This window comes from Lontra canadensis, unplaced genomic scaffold (genome assembly GCF_010015895.1).
Source record: "Lontra canadensis isolate GAN:19392208 unplaced genomic scaffold, GSC_riverotter_1.0 scaffold31, whole genome shotgun sequence".
Lineage (NCBI taxonomy): Eukaryota > Metazoa > Chordata > Mammalia > Carnivora > Mustelidae > Lontra > Lontra canadensis.
In genome coordinates this window covers 3,647,677-3,668,399 of record NW_022631025.1, presented here as the reverse complement: position 1 = coordinate 3,668,399, position 20,723 = coordinate 3,647,677, and the positions used below count along the sequence as shown (strand labels likewise).

At 48.6% G+C, this 20,723-nt stretch overlaps 2 protein-coding genes and 1 long non-coding RNA gene across 5 annotated transcripts in view; 1 reads left to right on the top strand and 2 right to left on the bottom strand.

Annotated features, from left to right (window-relative positions):
- The window catches only part of LOC116872946, a 175,334-nt gene extending 172,916 nt beyond the window's left edge, over window positions 1-2,418 (bottom strand). Inside the window, exon 1 of the long non-coding RNA XR_004383712.1 lies at window positions 2,356-2,418. This is a non-coding gene — a long non-coding RNA (uncharacterized LOC116872946). The remainder of the gene's footprint in view (window positions 1-2,355) is intronic.
- The window catches only part of CENPP (centromere protein P), a 225,779-nt gene extending 221,799 nt beyond the window's left edge, over window positions 1-3,980 (top strand). The window contains exons 6-8 of the mRNA XM_032866467.1: window positions 2,358-2,437; window positions 3,411-3,502; window positions 3,771-3,980. Of these exons, the coding sequence (XP_032722358.1) occupies window positions 2,358-2,437; window positions 3,411-3,502; window positions 3,771-3,901 (303 nt within the window). The 3' untranslated portion in view covers window positions 3,902-3,980. The remainder of the gene's footprint in view (window positions 1-2,357; window positions 2,438-3,410; window positions 3,503-3,770) is intronic.
- Window positions 3,981-5,261: 1,281 nt separating this feature from the next.
- IPPK (inositol-pentakisphosphate 2-kinase) overlaps window positions 5,262-20,723 on the bottom strand; it is a 41,997-nt gene continuing 26,535 nt past the window's right edge. For all 3 annotated transcript variants that reach the window (XM_032866458.1, XM_032866460.1, XM_032866459.1), the window contains 4 exons: window positions 19,288-19,438; window positions 18,747-18,849; window positions 8,147-8,226; window positions 5,262-6,155 (listed from right to left, as the gene is read on the bottom strand). In XM_032866458.1, the coding sequence (XP_032722349.1) occupies window positions 5,930-6,155; window positions 8,147-8,226; window positions 18,747-18,849; window positions 19,288-19,438 (560 nt within the window). In that variant the 3' untranslated portion in view covers window positions 5,262-5,929. The remainder of the gene's footprint in view (window positions 6,156-8,146; window positions 8,227-18,746; window positions 18,850-19,287; window positions 19,439-20,723) is intronic.

The window sequence follows — 20,723 nt, the reverse complement described above, 5'->3', positions numbered from 1 at the left end:
GCTCTGCGCGCTCTGCTGCGTGTGCGCGGGTGCGGGAAGCCGGGGCGCGGGCCGCCGTGCTGCCTTGTGTAAGAGGCAACTCAGCACGCCCCCCAGGAGCTCTCCAGAAACATCCTGGGTGCCCGGCCTCTTCCTGGTGTCCGCGTTTGTACTTGTTTCTGTTTGTTTTTAAACTAGGGGGAGTGTACCTTTTTGTGAACACTTATCTAAACCCTCCTTTTGCTGGTGAGGAGGCCCGGCCAGGCTGTGAGGTCCTGTGAGGTCCCCCCGGGGGCTGAGCCCGCGCCGTGTCTGCCCCGCGGGCCCCACGCCGGAGCCAGCGCCCGCCTGGTGCGGCCGCCCCCCAGCCTGGGAGCTGCCCCGCCGCGCTCACGTGTCCCCCTGTGGGGCCCCGCTACAGCTGTTATTAATTTAGAAGAGCTTGAGGTTTAAAAATCAAGCAGCGCTTTCCATTTAGAACACTTAAGTATACATTTTCTCATACACACTGTTTCGCTGAAATTAGAAACTGGCGGTAAGCTTAAACCAGGCCGAGCCCAGCCTTTGGTCAGAACAGCTTGGTGTTTGGCCGTGGTCGTGCCCCGTCGGCATCTTCCACACGTGGGTCTGGAGCACTGGCCTCACACCCTGGCGGCAGAGGCTGATCTTCGGGCCGGCCCTTTAGAAGCTGTCCCTACAAGACCTCCTTCTCGGGGCTGACTGGGTTGTGTCCACGAGCACTTGTGTCCTCAGGAAGGTCCTGTCCTCTGAAGCCCTGGGTTCTGATACCCACAGCTGTCCCGTGAGGCTCCGTGTGGGACACAGCAGGGCTCGCATCTGCCCTCAGCGCCAGCCCGGATATCTGTTTCTATACCGCGCGCAGTGGGAGGAGGGAGAGAAGACGTGTCTCGGACACTGGCCCCGGAGCCCACAGGCCCACCACAGTCCGCCCCAGAGCCCACAGCAGCCTCGGCTGCTCTCCCCCAAGCCCTGCAGTCCGCTCCCCAGAGAGCAGACCTTGAAGCCAGATGTACGTTCACGTGTCAGTTCCGCAAGGAATAGGATCAGATTTTTCTAGAATATTAGGTAGAGGGGAAAACCAGCCCTACCTTAGAGTTGGAAGCCTAGAAATCTGTGAAATTCCATTTCATTTTCCTCTTTTAGAGAGTACCTTCGACTCTCGAGTGGCATGGGATCTCGTGAAGCCGGCTTGGTGGAGCATGCTCCCCGAGACCCCATTAGCCCAGGCAGCCAGGCACACTTCGGGGGAGACCGACGCAGAGGTCCCCAGGGGCCCCCAGTGGCTCTGTTCCCAAAGTGCAGATGGGCGGGGGCCATCGGGCGGCAAGTGTGAGGATGGACAGGGTGGGAGCGTCTACTGCGGCCGGGGCCTGCCTGGGGGCTGCAGTTTGAAGGGCTTTTAAGGCCAAATGCTAAAGCTGCAGACCACAGCAGTAAGACAGCACTGGTCAGCAGGCCGAGCATCACCCTGGTGAGCTGCAAGGAACCCCGCAGAGCATGTGCGACTGCTCTCCTGCCATGCATGCCTCGAGAACGGGGCAGACGGAAGGGCCACCCCAGGGCAGAGAGGGGTCTAGGGAGGCAGCGTGGCCAAAGGCCAGAGAGCCCTGGGGGACAAAGAGGTGAAACCGGGATGAAGCTCTTCACTGGGAGGGCTGTGGGGCAGTGGGAAGATCTAGAACAGGCAGCACCACTGAGCCAAGCGGCAGGAGTGGGGTGGCCGGGATGCCGCATACTGTGTCTTAGACCACAGAGGGGCTCCAGCAGGAGCAGCTGAGAGGGGCCCTGGCTGCACGCAGGATGGAAATCAAACGCTGAGCCAGCAGGAGGTGAGAACAGCGTTTACTGAACTTACAGAAAGATACAGAGCATCTGGGAGACATGGAAAGGAAAGGAGGGAGTCTTGTCTTTGTTCAGGGTCTTGGGGCTTTCTACTGAGGACAGTGGTCTGGTGCACATGTCCCCTCGGGCCTTCAGGAACCGTGAGAACAAAGACGAGGACCCAGGTGCTATTCCTGGGAGCGAGGGGGCCTTGGCGTCGAAGTGTCTAGCACTGGAGGTCTGGAATACGCATCTGATGGCTTCCAGGCCTTCTCACCTGGTCCTGCCTTAGATGTGGTCTGAGTCCTGGTCCCTTACAAGGAGGGCGGACACGATCTAGATTGTGGCCTGTGTGAAATGGGGGTGCAGGTCCTAGCAGGAAAAGGAGCCAAGAGCTGGTTGTGGGGCAGGCCTTCAGCTTCCCCGTCTCGGGGGACCGTGATGCCAAACCACCAGTGCACTGCAACCTGACGACTTCATGGCTCCTGGCTCCTGTCCTGTCCCTGATTTTTCTGTACCCGCTTCCTCTCCCACAGGAGAAGTACCCAGAAGCCGTGCACCTCCCAGAGGGGGCCACCTCCAGCTGCATGGTGGTCCGGAGCGCCCGCCAGCCTGGGTGAGTGCAGATGCCCTGCAGGCCCAGCCTCCCCAACACCAGGCGGCTGCTTGCTCTTAAAAACGAGCATTACAAGTGGTAGAAAACGAATGTCGACTCCCTTCCAGACACCTTGATGTGTCTGTGCAGCCCTGGGGAAGAGCTGGGAGGGGACATGGGGAAACGGCCAGTGGTGCTGGGCTCACTGCAGGGATGGAACGAGCAAGGAGGGGAGGCCGGGAGGAGCTGGGGCTCTATCTTGATGGGCTGACCTGGGGAAAGGCCGGCAGGCAGTAAGTTCTGGGTGAAGGGAGGACCTCTCTGGGGTCCCGTGCACACACGTGGGAGCCCCCCCACACCCCCTGCACGTGAGGCGCCTTCACAGTCTGTGTCAGAGTGCCTGAGGGGCTTTGTTTTCAAACCTTCAAATGGAGCCGTAACTATGTGGACTTCTCAGCCTTGCCTTTGTTACTCTACGTTATTTCCAAAATGAGCTTCTGGCAGTGTGTGGAGCCGTACACAGTTCATTCATTCTCGGTGGTTCTACTCTGCCAGCTGTTATTTCTGCTTTCTTCGGGTCTTGGTCACTTGGGTCATCGATTGTTTTCCACTATTTCTCACACTCCTGTCCATGTCACTGGACACTTAGAGGACCCAGGCTTGTGGCAGGAAGTGAAATTCCTGGCCTCCCATCACTGCCGATGCTTTTCAGACTACGCTGTCCGTTCAGGCTCCACGGTAGTAGGTTTTCCGCATCGTATGTCACCCGCACACCCACACCACCACGTTGTGGGTCCAGAACAGCATCTTGCTGGGTCTTGGGGTCCATTTCCCTCTTCATTCATGTCACACGCGCTTCGCTGAGCAGACGTGGTGCGTTTCCGTGCCAGACGTCTTCAGGAGCACCTCCTCGGGGAGGGTGACAGGTGCCACACAGGTCACACTTCCCACCTGACTTCAAACAGCACTTAGGAAGGCATCTTACATCTTTCAGGTTCGAGCTGGTCATCGTTTGGAGGGTGCAGATAGATGAAGAAGGGAAGGTTTTGCCAAAGCTGGACCTTCTCCCCAAAGCACCACAGCAAGGTAGGGGCCTGGCCAGGGGGTGTGTGTAAGGATTTACTGTATCCAACAGGCGCCTGCTACTGTCTTCTGGTTTTCAGGGCAAGAATCAAAAGCTGAACATCTCAGTGTATTGTTTATATCGGTTTATCAGTGATCAGAAAGCAGAGGCGAGGAGAGACTGTTCCCTCCCCACCTCTGGTGTGTGGGTCCATCCCCACGGTCACAGAAGTCGTCGGCTGGGGAGGGAGGGTCTCAGCGCAGCGTCTCAGCCAGCCTGCTCTCCCTGCAGCTCTGGAGCTGGACCGGAACCGAGTCCTGGAGACCGCGCCTCTCAGCTTCCGAGCCCTGCTGGGTGTGCTGGGCATTGAAGCCGCTCTCGAGAGCCTGATAAAGTCACTCTGCACAGCGGACTCCAGCTAGTTCCTGGCAAACACGCAGGTGTGTGACCATCTTCCACAAAGAAACGACACCTTTAGGACAGGTTGTCTGTGCAGTTTTAGCACATTCTATATCATCCGTCAGAACGTGGGATAATAGATAACAGCTATTGCAGTACAAAACACCAGACCAGCAGCACATACAGTGCCTGGGGCACCTGGCGGGCTCGGCTGGGGGAGCATGCAACTCTTGATCTCAGGGTCGTGAGTTCAAGCCCCACGCTGGGGGTACAGAATACTAAATAATAATAATAAACGTTCTCAAAAGTTAAGCTTATTATTTTTCCTCTATTTCCTATTATTATTTTAAAAATAATAATAGGAATGTCCATCCTTGGATTTAGGGGAGCAGCTGGTCCTACCTCTCACCAAGTCTGAGGATGGAGGCGCCCTGGAGGTCAGCCCTCCCCTTGCCACCCAAGGGTCCCTACTCCTTGACATTCCTGACGCCCAGGGTGACACACCCACCTTGCCATCCTGCCCTACAGAGTAGAACTCACTCTTCCTGGTCTTGACATCAAAGTGCAGCAGTCAGCTTTAAAAATGCAGTGTCACAGACTTGACAACCCCAGCACCCCGTCCCCCAGGTAGCACTGGCCTCAGCCATCCCATTTAAAAGGTTAGAATCGGTAGAAACATTGCTTGAAACCAGTCAGGGAAGGAGCCGCACTGGAGTGTGAAGCGGAGACCACACAGGGCAGGACCTCGTCAGTCGCCATGGGGACGCTGGTGGTTTCAGCCAAGACGGGCCTCAGAGGGGGCCCAGCCCACCTCCTTGCAAGGTCAGGGTGTTGTGCACACCCATCCTCACACAGGCCAGCAACAAGGAGCCACCTCAGGCCGAAACAACAGAGATGCTTCCGTCCACACATGTCCCTGCAAGGGGTGTCTCCACAGCCCCCCAGCGCCCACAGGTATCTTTCTGAACGTCTGAGGAAAGAAGTAAATGTTAGGACAAAGCTGAATAAATTCTAGGAGAGCTGGCTTGATTCAAACAAGTATAATTCTCAAGTTATCACAAAATTCCCCACAAAAATTTACAATCAGCAAAATATTCTTATTTTTCACGTAGCATTTTCATACAATACCGTGGTTTTGCTATTATAATCTTATGTTACAATAAACCTTCATTAGTCCCTCAAAACGATGATATAAATAATCTGTACAACCCACCATAGAGTAAAAAACCAAAGCCAAGATTCCCCACAGTCTTCTTAGCAGCCGGGCACACTACAGTGACCCCAACAAGAACCCTCTCAGTGCCGGCCAGGAGTCGCTCATCTCTGCAGGAGCAGAGCTGGCGGCTCCCCCGAAGCACCGGATGCGAGGCGTGCAGCCGCCCCAGCGGCAGCCACGCGGCACGGAACACCTCGGCTCCCCTCACGTCAGAGAAAGCGCTCGTGAGTGGTGTCCACCCCTGACCTGAGTCCCATGCTCCCTGAAGACCCTGTGCAGAGCAGTGGCCGTGGCACCTCCACAGAGACCTCAAGTCCACGCAACTCAGGACCCTCATCCGCACCAGCGCCCCCATCCCACTGTGCGGCAGAGCCCACGAGGCCTGTGCTCACTGGGGACTCGCACGGACAAAGCGACCACGTAACTCAGCTGGGAAAGTTCCAGTAGTATCCATGTTCCCTTTCAAGACCAAACTGTAAGATGTACGCGACAATTCAAGTTTTCTATGTTCGAGTCCGGTAGCAGGAGATCCAAACCTTGGGTCTTAAGGCTTTTACATCAGAGATTAGACATCAGCCCTGGGTGGGGAGGAGGAGCGGCCCAGAGCAGAAGGTGTGGGGACACCACACGCAGCAGCGCTCAGGTCTGACACTCCTCGTCCTTGAAGGTGTTTCTGCGGCCCTTCCATGCGGGGTCACCCAGACACAGCCCCACCTGGCCAGGTGGTTAAAAAGCAAAAACATTCACAGCCAAAGGTCACCCAACACAACAGAAAACAGCTCTCATTCAGCCTGCACAGTCTGTGTTCAAGTTTCGAAGACCCCACAGGAAGCGCCTAGACCTTATGGAGAACTAACGTGCAGTCCTCACTCTCCTTGTACCTGGTCGGCATCACGGCTGCGTCTTTGGCGTGTACAGTCTTTGAGTAGAAGTTGACTATCTTGCCGTCCAGTTTGTACTGGTGAGGAATGCTCTCATAGGGCTTGAGGTCGAGGTCCAGCACGGACACGGAGAAAGCAAACCTGGATCTCGACGAAGGGACAACGGGCCTCTGCTCGGAGCTGGAAGCGGAAGAGCAGCTTCAGGACACATGAACCCCAAATCCTCACCCTGTTCGGGAGACGCACCCCGCCTATGCCTGCCGTGACACCCCCCCCCCAACCACCGCACGGACAGGAGGGCTAGCAGGTATCCCCCGGGTCCCAGGGGCCCCTGACAGGGACTCCGCAATCACTAACCCCGAGAGAAAGGAGAAGGTCGACCTAGCCTTTCCTCAAGCCGATGGAGCAGACTTCCCTCCCCCGCCTTTTCCCATATCTGGTGTAAAGCCCATGTTCCCTGGGGCGCTTCACGTTAGGAGAGCACGCTCTGATTTCATGCTTTAGTCTCAAATCTCATCTGCGGGGCTCGATGTTTTGTTTCTAAGGCTTAGTTTTGTGGGTTTTCTAAACATCAGAAGTAGGCGTGCTTATAACAGAAAATGAACAATTATATTAAAACCAACCACTCTGAGGCTAATTCTGAATTTTGTACTCAAATAGCGGTGCCATCCACCCCACTCAGCTCTCAGAGTGCTCGGTAATATTCTGCATCCAACAATGGCTAAATATAAAAGCGCTCGGTTTAGCCCAAGAGAAATAGGGCTCCTAGTTTCCCATGCTTACTACTCTTGAAGATTTAGAAAGCATCCCAAAACAACACAGATTTCAAAAGCTCCTGCCTGGGAGGGGAAGACCAATGAACACGCTCCCGTTCTGACAAAGCTCATCAAGGCCGAGACTCTTACTTAACTCCTGTCCTGAAATACCCTCTGTCGGGAAAGGGAGCCGTGGCTCGGCTGCTGGGCCGAAGCTACTCCCTCCCGAACGGCAGAAGGTCCCGCTTCTAAGGCCTGAGCTCCAGGCAGCGGGGCCGGGACAGCACCTCTCGGGCCCCCAGCAGGTTTCCCACGACCAAGCCGGCACCTGACAAGGTGACACGCACATAGACAGGCATCACCTGGCACACAGGCTGCCTGTGTCTGTGTGTCCAGCACAAGTTCCGGGGAGCCCAGGGCGCAGCTCCAGTGCCAAAATGCTCCTGCGCTGCGCCCTGGGACTCCCGGGACAGGCGTCCCCGCCCATCCGTGTCTGCCAACCAGCCAGCCCACCCTGCATGTTCCCGCACGGTCCTGAGTGCGTGCCTGAGGAAGGGCAGCGGGTGACAGCGCATGCTTCTGTCATCAGACAAGGTGGCTCCGTCCAGTGAACGCGCACTGCAGCCACATCCTCCCGGGATCCCAGGGGTCCTCGTCTAAACAGAACCACCTTTCCGGATTTCAGCTACACCCTAGGAACATCCCTCCGCGTTTCCTATCTGCTCCGTGCCGGCCAGGGAGCAGCAGTCCTGGGAATGTTTAGTTCAAAAGCATCTGAGAAATGGGTGGCTGGCAGCCAACGATAAGGTCATTTTGACCCGGGAACACATGTCAGAAGAATGTGGAACATTCCACAAACACTGTGTGTGGGGTTTGGCACTCTGCGGATCAATGCTGAAGATGCCATCTAATTAGCAAGAGAAGATTATCATGTTCATCCTGAATTCCTAAAAAAAGGCAGAGGAGGGGACCGGACAAGGACAATAATGTCCAGGGAGAGCTGCTGCCGACAGGAAGCTCAACAGGGAATGTGCCGTCCCACAGGCCTGGAAGGGCCACGAAGGCTGGTGGATCGGGACCTCGTGGGGGATATGCAGCTTCTCAGGACTCCAAGCATCAGTCAGCACATGGCGCCTTGAGAGAAAGGAATTTGTGCCACAGGATCCAAGGTGCTTCTAAGTCTTTGGAGTATTTTCTTAGAAAAGGATAGTAATCTCTAATAGGACAATCTTAAGATATTCTCGGTAAATGTCTTTCCAAGCGAATCACAAGCTTCAAGAGAGCAGCAGGAGTTAGCAAGCCACGGTGGGTTACTAGGTGTCCCGTAGCCCACAGACATCAGCCTGTCAGCAGAAGTGGCCTGCCAGGGTGCTGTAACCGCAGGGACAGGAGCACGGGACCCAGCAGGCAGCTCACCTTGTGTCCTGCAGGCAGGGGGAGAGCGCGATCATGATGGAGCAGTCCTTCGCAGTCATGGCCACCCGGTACTGCTGAACCTGCGGCGGGATGGGGAGGTCAGCACCGGGACCGTACCCACACCACACGCACCCAGCACCCGGCATGGTCCAGAAATGAGCTACAGGTCCGGGGCTAAGTGAGGAAGCCCCAGGCCAGCCCGCCCTGCCCTCTCACTGCAGGCGGCATGCGGACCCTGACTCCAAACACCAGGATGCAGGCTTGTCCTCAGCAAGGCAGCCAGTCTGCCAGCTTGGAAGTCTGCTACCTGGGCTACTGGGGTGCTAGGCAGCCTGCCGTGCTGAGCCAGCTCTGTTCCACACACGCCCAGCATGGCCTGCTCAGGTCACACCACCAGCACGAATGATGCTGCGGGGGGAGGGCTGCCAGGCTCGGTGTGAACCCCCTTCACCCCCAGAGTGACCCACAACCGGCCCACTCAGCAAGACCTGTGACGCAAGGCTGGGTTCAAACCCAGGCACTGTGGCTCTCAACACTGGCCTGGACCACGTGCTCGCACCAGCCTACAACCATGTCTGCCAGGGCCGCTGGCGCAAACCACACACAGTGTGCTCTGGGGACCCAACTCATGAGGCCGTGTGTGCCCACCTACATGGCAGACATGTAGGTTCCGGAAAGCATCACCTCAGCGTAGTCTGGGGCATTTACCCCCCCCTTTGATGTCTCACATTATTATCTGAGTTTTTTAGACTGAATAGCTCTCACTTTTACAAAAATAATCACAAAAAAGGAAATGGGCCTTACAGGCTGTCACTGGCCTCAATGTCATGTGCTGAAATGATCAGTCTCACCTTCCATCTGAGTCCCACCCCGCGAAAACGTCCAGTTCCCACCTTCCCTGCGCACAACCATGCAGGGCACCTCAGGCAAGATGGTGGCTTTTTGGGGGCCTACAAAACCTCTTCTATACTTGGTTCATTTGGCTACGAAATCAGGTTATTTCACAAAACACAAAAAATTCAGTCCAAACAAATTAAAGACATAAGTGTTTTTTAAAAAGTATAAAATAAGGCAAGCCAGAAAAGACTAACAGATCCGAATTCCCAAAGAGGAAGTGTCTGTAGAACACTGTCCTAATACCAGTGTGGAAGATAGAGATCAGCAGCAATCACAGATGATCAGCACCAAGGCGTCAAGGGCTAGATCCGTTCGGAGGCGGGAGCCACAGGGTGGCAGCCTTCTGGGACCTGCAGCCCTGCTTCAAAGAGATCACTCATGAAAATTGGGGTCAGGGGCGCCTGGGTGGCTCAGTGGGTTAAAGCCTCTGCCTTCGGCTCAGGTCATGATCCCAGGGTCCTGGGATCGAGCCCCACATCGGGCTCTCTGCTCCGCAGGGAGCCTGCTTCCTCCTCTCTCTCTGCCTGCCTCTCTGCCTACTTTTGATCTCTGTCAAATAAATAAATAAAATCTTAAAAAAAAAAAAAAATTGGGGTCAGAGGACCCTAACTTGCTAGGGTTTCCCTAGCCCCAGCAGAAACAAACCCAAGATCCTCTCTGGAAGAAGACATTATCCTAAGCCTTGCATTATTTCTAAAATAATTATAAAATGTAGTGATTGACAAACAAGTTAAAATATCCAGGTATAATAGAACATGACCTGCGTGAACACCTCCAGGAAACCCCAGGCCCAGGCCAGCAGAGGCACACACGGATGCAGCCACTGGAGGTACCAGACAGACCTGCTCTGTCCAAAGGATGAAAGACAAAATCAAGAACTTGAGAGGAAAGCTAGAAGATAAAAATGAACCATCTGTAAATTCTAGAACTGAAAAAATAACAAAAACCAATTATTAAGAATGCAAGAGATAGTTTTAACAGATTAGAAAAAACTCAAGAGACTTGCTACAACGGAAGACAGGTCCAAGTAAAAAATATCCAGAATGAGGCATGGAAAGTAAGACAGCTGGAAAATACCAGGAAACGGGCAGAAATCAAATCTGAAGATGTTAAGGCCAAATATATTCCAAAACTGAGGAAAGACATCAAGCCACAGACTGAAGAATGACGCCAAAAAAACACAATCAGTTATACACATCACCAAACACTTAAGAATGAGTCACCGGCAGACCAACACAAAGGAAACGTTAAAGGTTACCTTCAGACAGCAAGATCATTCTAGATAACAAGCTCCAGGACACAGGGCAGGATGAAAAGCAACCCAAGAGAAGCAACTGTGGGTCGAAGAACACTGACCCTATGTAATAACATCTCCTTGAGTTTAAAACAACGGAATACACAGCAACAGGATTTAAGTCAAGATGAGAGTAAAACATACTCTAAGAATTTTGCACCGTCCAAAAAAAGAGTGAAGGTACTGGACATTAGACTTTTGTAAGTCAACTGCTTCCTGCAAAGGTTAGGATAACTACCAAGAGAAAAGCAAAAGACTCTGTAGATTCCAACAGAGTGAGGAAATGGAATGATTAAAAAAATTACCCAAAAGATTCTAAAAGAGGAGAGGACAAGAAACCTACCAAAACAGGTTGTAAAGGATTACACCCAAGTGTACGTTCACGAAACATCAGAAAGGATAGAAAACCAAACCATAAATGCAAAGACAAAGACTAAAAACAAAAGAACAGAAAAGATATGCAGTGCAACTACTAACCAAAAGAACCTACAGACGTTACACTAGTATCACACAAAGGAAACTTAAGATAATACCACACATAAACACAGTAAAAATTATAAATGACACTTGAAAATGAAAAATTTGATTTACCAGGAAAGTTTAACAATTTTAAGGCAACTGACAATATAGCCTCAAAACAAATAACAAACAGAAAATTCCACAATTATGTGAAACTTCAAAACATCCTTCTTTTGAAAGAAGCAGACAGTAAAATAAGGTGATAGAAGATGCGAACACAATTAACCTGACCTAATGGGAAGATATAAAACACTGCACCCAACAATTTAAGAAGATACCTTCTTTTTTTAAAGTATGCACAGAAGCATTTTTCAAATAAATTGATCTATAAAAGCAAATCATAATACATTTCAAAGGACCAAAAGCCAATCTTAACAAATTTCCAAAGGACCATATGGACTGTGTTTTCTCACCATAATGCAATGTTGCTGGTAATCAATACAAAAAAGATAATGAGAATCTCCATGTGTTTGGTAATTAATTCCTTCTAAATACTTACATGAGTCAAAGGAGAAATCTTAATAGTAATCAGAGCATATATTTTAAATGAATAGTGTTGAAAATATAGCTTGTGGAATGAAGCTAAAAAGATGTTTACCAAAAAAATAGTGTTAAATACACATTTTAGAAAAAAGTCTAAAATTAATTAGATAAGCGTATCAGAAGTTATAAGAAGAACAAATTATCCAAAGAAGAAAGGAAAACAATGCAGAAATTACTAAAATAGGAAAGAATCACTCAGTATACTAAAGGATCCTACGTTAATTTTTATAAAACTAACAAAAATGATAAACTCTTCGTAGTATGGATTAAGAAAGAAAACAGCAGACATCAGGAATAAAAGAGCATTTTCAGATCTTACAGAACATTAAAAGAATATAATCAAAAAACTATATGCAAAAATTTTGAAAATTTTAGAGGAGACAAATTTCTAGAAAGATATGCTACTAAAACTGACAAAAGAAGAAGAAAATCTGAAACTGAGATCCCAATTTAAAATTTTTCTTCAAAGACAATGATCTGCCCAGATGGTTTTAACTGTGTTTCTACAAAACATTTAAGGAAAAAATAATACAATTCTTACTTCACCTCTTCCAGAGAACCAGAAAATGAGCAAATATTCTTCAAATGTTTTATGAGGCAGGCATACCCTTGATACCAAGGCCTAACAAAGACATTACAAAAAACTCACATCACTCATAAATACACATGCAGAAGAAACCCTAAACAAAATACTAGCAAACCAAATACATAAAAGTAATAAATTACTGTGAAAATTGTACGGTTATCCACATTAATAGAAAATAGACAAGTCCTATGATCATCTAATAAAAACAGAAAAAGCACTGATAAAATTCAACAATCTACTGCTGAGAAAAACTTCTAACAAATTAGGAATAGAATGGAACATCCTTCATTTTTAACTTATTTACTTAAAAAATAGATAAAACAACCCCCCCCAAAAAAACCTACAACACACAATGTACTTAGTGGTAAAGTGGGTTCTCGGAGAATGGGAACAAAGACTGGAACTCCCGCTGTCACAAACTACATGCAGTTAAGCACAACAAAATAAGTAAAGGCCTAAGGATCAGAAAGCAAAAAGCCAAGTTTGTAGGAAGTAGGATTCCATACAATGAAAATCCAAAAGCCCTAAGTGAATAGTCCGAATCAGTGGGTGTAGGGCACCTGCGTGGCTCCGTCGGGAAGAGGCCGACTTTGGCTCAGGTCCTGCATCGGGCTCCCCACTCCGTGTCGAGTACACTTCCTCTCCCGCTGTGCCCCGCCAATGCTCTCGCTCTCAAATAAATAAAAATCTTTTAAAAAAACAATCACTGAGTTTCGCAAGGTTGACACATACAGAGTCAAATAGAAAAATCAATTGCAGGGACCCCTGGGTGGCTCAGTCAGTTAAGTGTCTGCCTTTGGCTCAGGTCATGATCCCGGGGTTCTGGGACTGAGTCCCACATTGGTCTCCTTGCTCAGCAAGGAGCCTGCTTCTCCCAGTCTGCTCCTTCCCTGCTTGTGCTCTCACACTCTGTCTCTGACAAATAAAATCTTTTAAAAAAAAAAATCGACTGCATTCCTATATGTCCACAACAAACATTTTAAAATGAAATTTTTCAAAGATTTATTTTAGAGACAGACAGTGAGAGAAACACATGCACAAATGTGGGGAGGGGCAAGGGAGAGGGACAGGAACACAGAGACTCCCTGCTGAGCAGGGAGCCCGATGCGGGGGGCTCGATCCCAGGACCCTGAGAACGTGACCTGAGCCCAAAACAAGAGTCAAACACTTAACCCACTGAGCCACCCAGGTGCCGCTAAAATGAAGTTCTTTTTTTTTTTTTTTTTAAGATTTTATTTATTTGACAGAGAGAGATCCCAAGTAGGCAGAGAGGCAGGCAGAGAGAGAAAGGAGGAAGCAGGCTCTCCCGAGGAGCAGAGAGCCCGATGCGGGGCCCGATCCCAGGACCCTGGGATCATGACCCGAGCAGAAGGCAGAGGCTTTAACCCACTGAGCCACCCAGGCGCCCCTAAAATGAAGTATTTTTAAAAAGATACCATTTATATCCAAAACCACCAAATATGTGGGAATAAATCTAATAAATATAAGACCTCTAAAGAAAACTCTAAAATGTTATTAGTTTTTTTTTTTTTTAAGATTTTATTTATTTGAGAGAAAGAGCATGAGCAGGGGGAAGGGGCAGAGGGAGAGGGAGAAGCAGACTCCCCGATGAGTAGGGAGCCCAATGCAGGACTCGATCCCAGGAACCTGAGTTCATAACTTGAGCCAGAGGCAGACAGTTAACCAACTGAGCCACCCAGGTGCCTGTTTTCATTAGTTTTCAAACAACACCTAAAATAATAGAAATGCCCATGTTGAAAGACTCAGTACTGTATAGCTGTCAACTCGTATTGTCATTTTAGTGCCAAACCAGTCAAAATCCCAACAGGTTTGTCATTCCTTTTCCTTGTAGAACTGAACAAGTTGATTCTAACATTTATGTACACAAGCAAAGGTCAAGAAGATCCAAGGAAAAAGTCTTGAAGAAGAAGGTAGAAGGATTTGCTCTACCAGGTATCAAGGCTTGTTCGGAGTCTCTAGTGATCAGGATAATTCCTTAGATTCTGGGACAATTCCATATCAAAGTAAAAGAAAACCCCACCTCATGCCATACCCACCAAATATGACAGGCAAAACAATAAAGGTTTCTAAAATACCTGTACGACCTTAAGATAGATAAAGACTTCCTAAAAAGGGAAAAGATGTAAATTAAACTATCTTAATTATGAACTTCCTTTCTTAAAAGGACTCCACTGAGAGAGTAAAGCAGCAAGCTACAGAGTGAAAGAAGACAGCAGCAGCGCGTGTATCTGACAATGGGCTTCTATCCAGAATACATAAAGAACTCCTTCCAATCAATTTTTTAAAAAAGACAATCCTTCAAAAACTTGGCAAGAAACTTTACACAAAAGAAAACACAGATGGGGCGCCTGGGTGGCTCAGTGGTTAAAGCCTCTGCCTTCGGCTCAGGTCATGATCTCAGGGTCCTGGGATCGAGCCCTGCATCGGGCTCTCCACTCAGTGGGGAGCCTGTTCCCCCTCTCTCTGCCTACTTGTTATCTGTCAAATAAATAAATAAAATCTTAAAAAAAAAAAAAAAGAAAGAAAACACAGATGATCCATAAACATATGAAAAGGTATTGCATCTCATCACCATAAAAAGCCAACACTATAGTCACCAGAATGATTTAAAATTAAAAGACCCACAACCAAGTGGTAGAGAGGATGAGAAGCAATGGGAACGACTCTAGCCAGTTGTAGGGAATATAAGTAGACAACTGTTTTGCAATGTCTCCTAAAGTTAATATGCTCCTATCTCTGGCCCAAAAATTCCACTCCTGGGAATATATCCAAGAGAAACGTGTGACATGTTCAGCAAGATATCTGCGTTAAGAATGTTTACAGCAGCTTTATTCGTAACAGCCCGAAACAGGGAATAACCCAAATGTCCATCAACAGTAAATGGATAAATTGTGGTACATCTGTTCAATGGACTGCTGTAAAGCAATGCACGTATGGAAATGCATGCAATAACGTGACAATCTCATAAACACGACAAGAGTTTTTTCTTCTTAAAAAAAAACAACAGATTCTGGGGCGCCTGCGTGGCTCAGTGGGTTAAGCCTCTGCCTTCGGCTCGGGTCATGATCTCAGGGTCCTGGGATCGAGCCCCGCATCGGGCTCTCTGCTCAGCAGAGAGCCTGCTTCCCTCTCTCTCTGCCTGCCTCTCTGCCCACTTGTGATCTCTGTATGCCAAATAATAAAACCTTAAAAAAAAACAAAAACAAAAAACGGATTCCATATATATAGTTCAAAACCAAAACAAACCAAACTATAAGAATATAAACCAACACAATAGTTAATTTGGGGGAGAAAAGAAAGAGGAATAAGTGACTGGGAAACAACAGGGATTATGTTTGGCTGCCAGGGTTCTACATCCAGACCTAACTGATAATTCCACCAAGAGTTCGCTTTGTGACAAATCGGGCTGTACATTTTTTTTCTGTGCACTTTTCTGTATGTGCTATATCTCACAACACAAATGGTTGAGAATAGGGGCACCTGGGGGGCTCACTCATTAAGCGTCTGTCTTCGGCTCAGGTCATGATCCCAGGGTCCTGGATCGAGCCCCGCATCGGGCTCCCTGCTCAGCAGGAAGCCTGCTTCTCCCTCTCCCACTCCCCCTGCTTGTGTTCCCTCTCTCACTGTGTCGCTTTCATATAAATAAAATTAAAAAATAAAAAAACCAAATGGTTGAAATTAGAAGCTTAGAAAATTAAAATAAAATTCCAAATACTGATTAATATATAGTGTTTTGGGGGGCATGGGGGAAAAGGGCCCTCAACTGTTGCAAGAAGGAACGTAAATTGGCAAAATCTTTTTGAAAGGGCAAAACTGAGAATCTATCAGTCAATTCAGCAATTTCACTTCCAGTAATCTACCTTCAGACATGCCTAGGTGCACTAGAATTGGAGAACAAAATTGTCAACATTATTTTTAACAGTAACAAATTAAAAACAAAACCCAAATAAATGACCATGATATGCCCATACTAAAGAGAATGACACTTTCAGGGGGTATGGAGGACTTCCAAGGGCCCTACTACAAAACAACTAAATCCCTGTTAACATACCTTTCAGTGCACTGTGGGGCTTGAAGGAGGTAAGAGAAACACTAACTCAATCCCCTCTTCTCAGCAGTCACCCTAAAAGAGCCAAAACTAGGTTTTTAAGCAAGAAGCAAATGAGAAGGCTGAGCTGTTCTACAGGCAGCTATCAGTGGAAGCACTGTTTCCAGGAATAAGCCACAGAGTACATGGGTCCAAACTGAGATTTCTCCCTTAAGCCAAGAATCTTCTCTGGAGGAAGGCATCCCCCATTTAGGTCCCCAGGATTCCCACAGACTAAAGAGCAAACATACGAGCTCAAAATCAACTGTTAAAAATGTAAGCAGACAACACAGCACTGATGAATCACCCAAATTAACAAGGAATTTTTTTTACCTCTAAGGTGTTATTATGTATCTGATATCAGATTAAGAATATAAAATAACTTCACTAATTGTTTAAAGAAGAAAAGATGACATTTAAAATTGGGCCAACAACAAGGAACTATCAAAAGTACCAAGTAGATGTGGAAATGAACCAAACAGAACTTTGAGAAATAAAAAAATATACTACTGAAACAGAAAACTCAATGAACAAATAAATTAGCAGATTAGACACAGGTAAAGAAAGAATCTGTGAATTGAAGGGAGAAGTGAAGAAACACCCAGAATGTAGTACAAAGAGATAAAAAAAAAATAGAGAAGTACAGTTATGACATATGGAAGATAAAAAGAGGTTTGATCTATATCTAATTAGAGTCTCAGAAGAAGAGAACAGGGTAATGGAAAGAAAATATGTGAAGAAAAAATGGCTGAGAATTTTCCAGAACTAATGGAAGAGATAAATCCACCAATAGAGGAAGCATGGCACATGTACATGAAACTGGATAAATAAATAGAAAGTACACACCTAATCACAATGCCCAATAACAACAGAGAAAGGAGCTCTTTAAAAAGCAGGCATGGAAAAACTCTCCTCCTGAGAAAGGGCACTTAGACTGAGAGAAGACCTCTCAGCAGCCACATCCAGTCAGATGATGTTACACTGAATGGTCTAATGCTAGGAGAGAAACACTGAACCCCTGATTTGTGCACAGAAAAGATCACCTTTCAATAGTGTGGGGAAATATAAACATATCCTGATAAATAGGATGTAGAATTTTCCATAAGACTTTCACTTTCAGTTACTAATTCTAAAGAGTTTACTTGAAGAAGAGGAAAACTATAAACAACTGTAGGCCAATAAATTAGACAACTTAGATGAAATAGACAAACTCCTAAAAAGACACAAACTATCAAAACTGACTCAAGAAGAAACAGACAGTATCATCAGACCTGTAACAAATAAAGAAACTGAACTGGGCATCAAAACACTAACCACGACAAAGAAAAGGCGCAGATGGCTTCACTACTGAAATGTATCAAATATAAAAAATAATATCAATTCTTCTCAAAACCCTCCAAGAAATATAAGGCTGGAACATTCCCAGCCACTTGATAATGCCAGTATTACCTGATACCAAAATCAGAAAAGACATCATAAAAAATGCAAAACTAGAGACCAGTATCTTTTGAATATGAACACAATAATCCTCAACAATATCACAGCAAACTGAATCTAGCAACATGTACGAAGGATCATATGCCATGACCAAGTACAATTTATACCAGGAATCTGAGGTTGGTTTTAACATCCAAAAACAAATGAATGTGATATTCCATACCTACAAAATAAAATTTTAAAAACCCCAAACATGAGCATCTCAATTGCAGCAGAAAACATTTGATAAACTCCAACATCCCTTCTTGATAAAAACACTCAACAAATTAGGAAAAGATGCAACCGTCTTCAACCTGGTAAAGGGTATCTATGAAAAACCCAGAGCTAGCATCATACATAATGATGAAAGACTGAACATCCCTCTGCCCCTCACTCCCGCTAGAGGCTCCCTGACCGCACTGGTGTTCAGCAAAACTGACAGCCCAGTGAAGCCTCTGGATCTCTCTCAGAATGAGATTTTTAAATGCAGAAGATAAACAGCAAAATGACTATATCAAATACCAGAATATTTTTTTAAAACAGTATGTGACACAGTCCCACACCACAAAACCTCAGGAGTGATGACCAAAGGTAGTGCAAGATGTGCGTAGCCACTACTGTGAGAAATGAATAGGTCTGCTTCCCTCAGCGGCGAAGTCGGGGGTCCTGCTGACCCAAAGGTGGTTGTCGCCACATTCACAATGGAGGAAATGCTGCATTTCAGAGATTACTGAAAATAAAGACGCTGTTTTCTTGCTATCCATGTCCAGTGAGTCTCTGACTCCCCACAGAGCAGGACTAGGGCTGGGGGAGCCTCCCACGCATGGACACGGGTGGCATCGGGCCCCCTGCGAGGGCCGCAGGGGGAGGGAAGGCTGCTGAGAGGGAAGTGCAGAGCCGCGGCCCTGGGTCTTGGCCCCCCACACAAGGTGGGAGAGGGCTGGGTCCAGGTGGGCCAGAGCCTTCGGGAGGAAGGGAGATCTCCCTGAGAGCTAAGGTTCTGGGTCACCACCTGTGTGGGTCACCTGAGGGAAACAGCCATGTTTTTTTTTAACTCCTCAGTTTTTCTGCTTTAAGCCCCCGGGGCAGGTAATGAGAAACGACATGTCTTAGGAAAGCCCTAAGTTACTGTTAAGAGCCTAGAGAGCGCAAAGTGTTTCCAGAAAGGTCTGCCCACCTTCGTCAGAGCAAAGGCCACTGTCCCATCGTCCTCAGTGGAAAGATCAAGCAGCTTCTGATAAAATGCTTCATCATAAGGCCCATCTATTTGCAACGTTTTTCTGAAAGTGAAAACACAAAAAAGGATGGCAAAGCTGCCTGGAAACGGTTTCTCGAGTAACAATTTAACACTCACTCATCCGCCTTAAATATCTCAAAGGTCCACCTCTTCCTAACGCCAAGCTTCGTTCTGAAGCAGCAATTTTAGACCAGGGCGAGGGGGTGGGGGTGGGGGGGAATGGCTCCGGGTCAACCTGGCCACAAGTCTGGCCGGCGGTGGAGCAGCACTGCCCCCTGCAGGCTCAGCTGACACAGGACAGGGGACTGCAGGCCCGCGACAGGGGACCGCAGGCCCGCGACAGGGGACCGCAGGCCCGCGGCGGCTGGACTGGTGGTCCTCCTGCTGGGGTGGCCCCTTCCCCATCCCTGTCTTGCCCTCAGGAATGCTCAGGGCCCACTCAGCCTAGCAAGAGCAGGGGTGCCGAGGGCCTGGGCCTCACCTCTCCTCAGGAAACTCCTCCAGGTACCGTTCGACCCGCCGGTACAAAGGGTAGAGGCCTTCGATGTCCAGCAGGTCCAACATCTGCACCTGGAGGGTTTTGTACAGAAGACAGCCCTTCGGTAACCCCGAGCACTCCGGGCTGTTTTTTCCTACCAAGAACATCAGGAAAACAAGAGGTTTACTGTCAAGGACTGAAGAGAGCCTGGGCACGGGCCACACCCTGCCTCACGGAGCTGCTGGGGCACAGGGCCAGGCGCAGAGACAGGCAGGGGACCTGTGTGTCACTCTGTGCTGCTCCCTCTTGAAGGCTTTCAGCTCATCACAGCAGCCCAGGCTTCAGTGCAGACACAGCTCTCAGTCTGGATTAGCCAGGCACAAAAATTTAAAATGCCCACACTGACGTCCCCAAATCTGTGAGACCGTGTCTGCAGAGCCCAGAGCCACAGCCCATGCTGACAGGTGGGTGGCCACACGGGGTGGCAGTCATAGCCGCTGCTGATAAACCCACAGCATGGAGCCGTCATCACAGGGTCAGCATGGCACCAAGTCCGTTTCAGCTGCAAGCGTCACACACAGGTCCCGGATGTGCACCACGTGCCACGTGGGCTGGGGAGACAGGGTCCCGGCCCATGTCTCCCCCGTGAAGGGGGCAGCCAAGTACAGTACAGACACTCTGACCTCTGACCCCCCGACTGCAGGCTGGACACGCTCAGCCACAGGACACACGGTGAAAACACAGAAACCAGCTGGGGGCATTTGCTGAAATTACAGGCCATGCTGACAGTGAGATACCTACCTCCTGGTCAATAAAAATTAAAAAAAATACAACTGCAGACACACATTTGCTCATTAGGCAAAAATACGAGATTACAAAGCGTGTAGAGCGTGATTTGTCATCCTGGACTGCACGTCCCGTGGGTCATGCTTGTGTCAGCCTCTGTGTCCAGGGAAGCCCTGAAGAAAAGTCCCAGGAGCCAGGGGCGCCTCAGCATCTATTGGTGTCCTCCCAGACACATCGTGTCATCTACTTCGGAGCTCCAATAACGGGCATAATTCTACCACAATTAAATGATCGAGTATCGCTTTTTTAAGAAAGTCACAAGGGGCACCTGAGTGGCTCATTCAGTTAAGCGTCTGCCTTTGTTCGGCTCAGGTCATGATCCCAGGGTTCTGGGATTAAGTCCCACATCAGGCTCTCTGCTCGGGGAGCCTGCTTCTCCCTCTCCCTCTGCCTCTGCTCCTCCCCCTGCTCATGTGCGCACACTTTCTCTCAAATAAATAAAATCTCGGTGGCTCAGTGGGTTAAAGCCTCTGCCTTCAGCTCAGGTCATGGTCTCAGGGTCCTGGGATCGAGCCCCGCATGAGGCTTTCTGTTCAGCAGGGAGCCTGCTTTCCCCTCTCTCTCTGCCTGCCTCTCTGCCTACTTGTGATCCC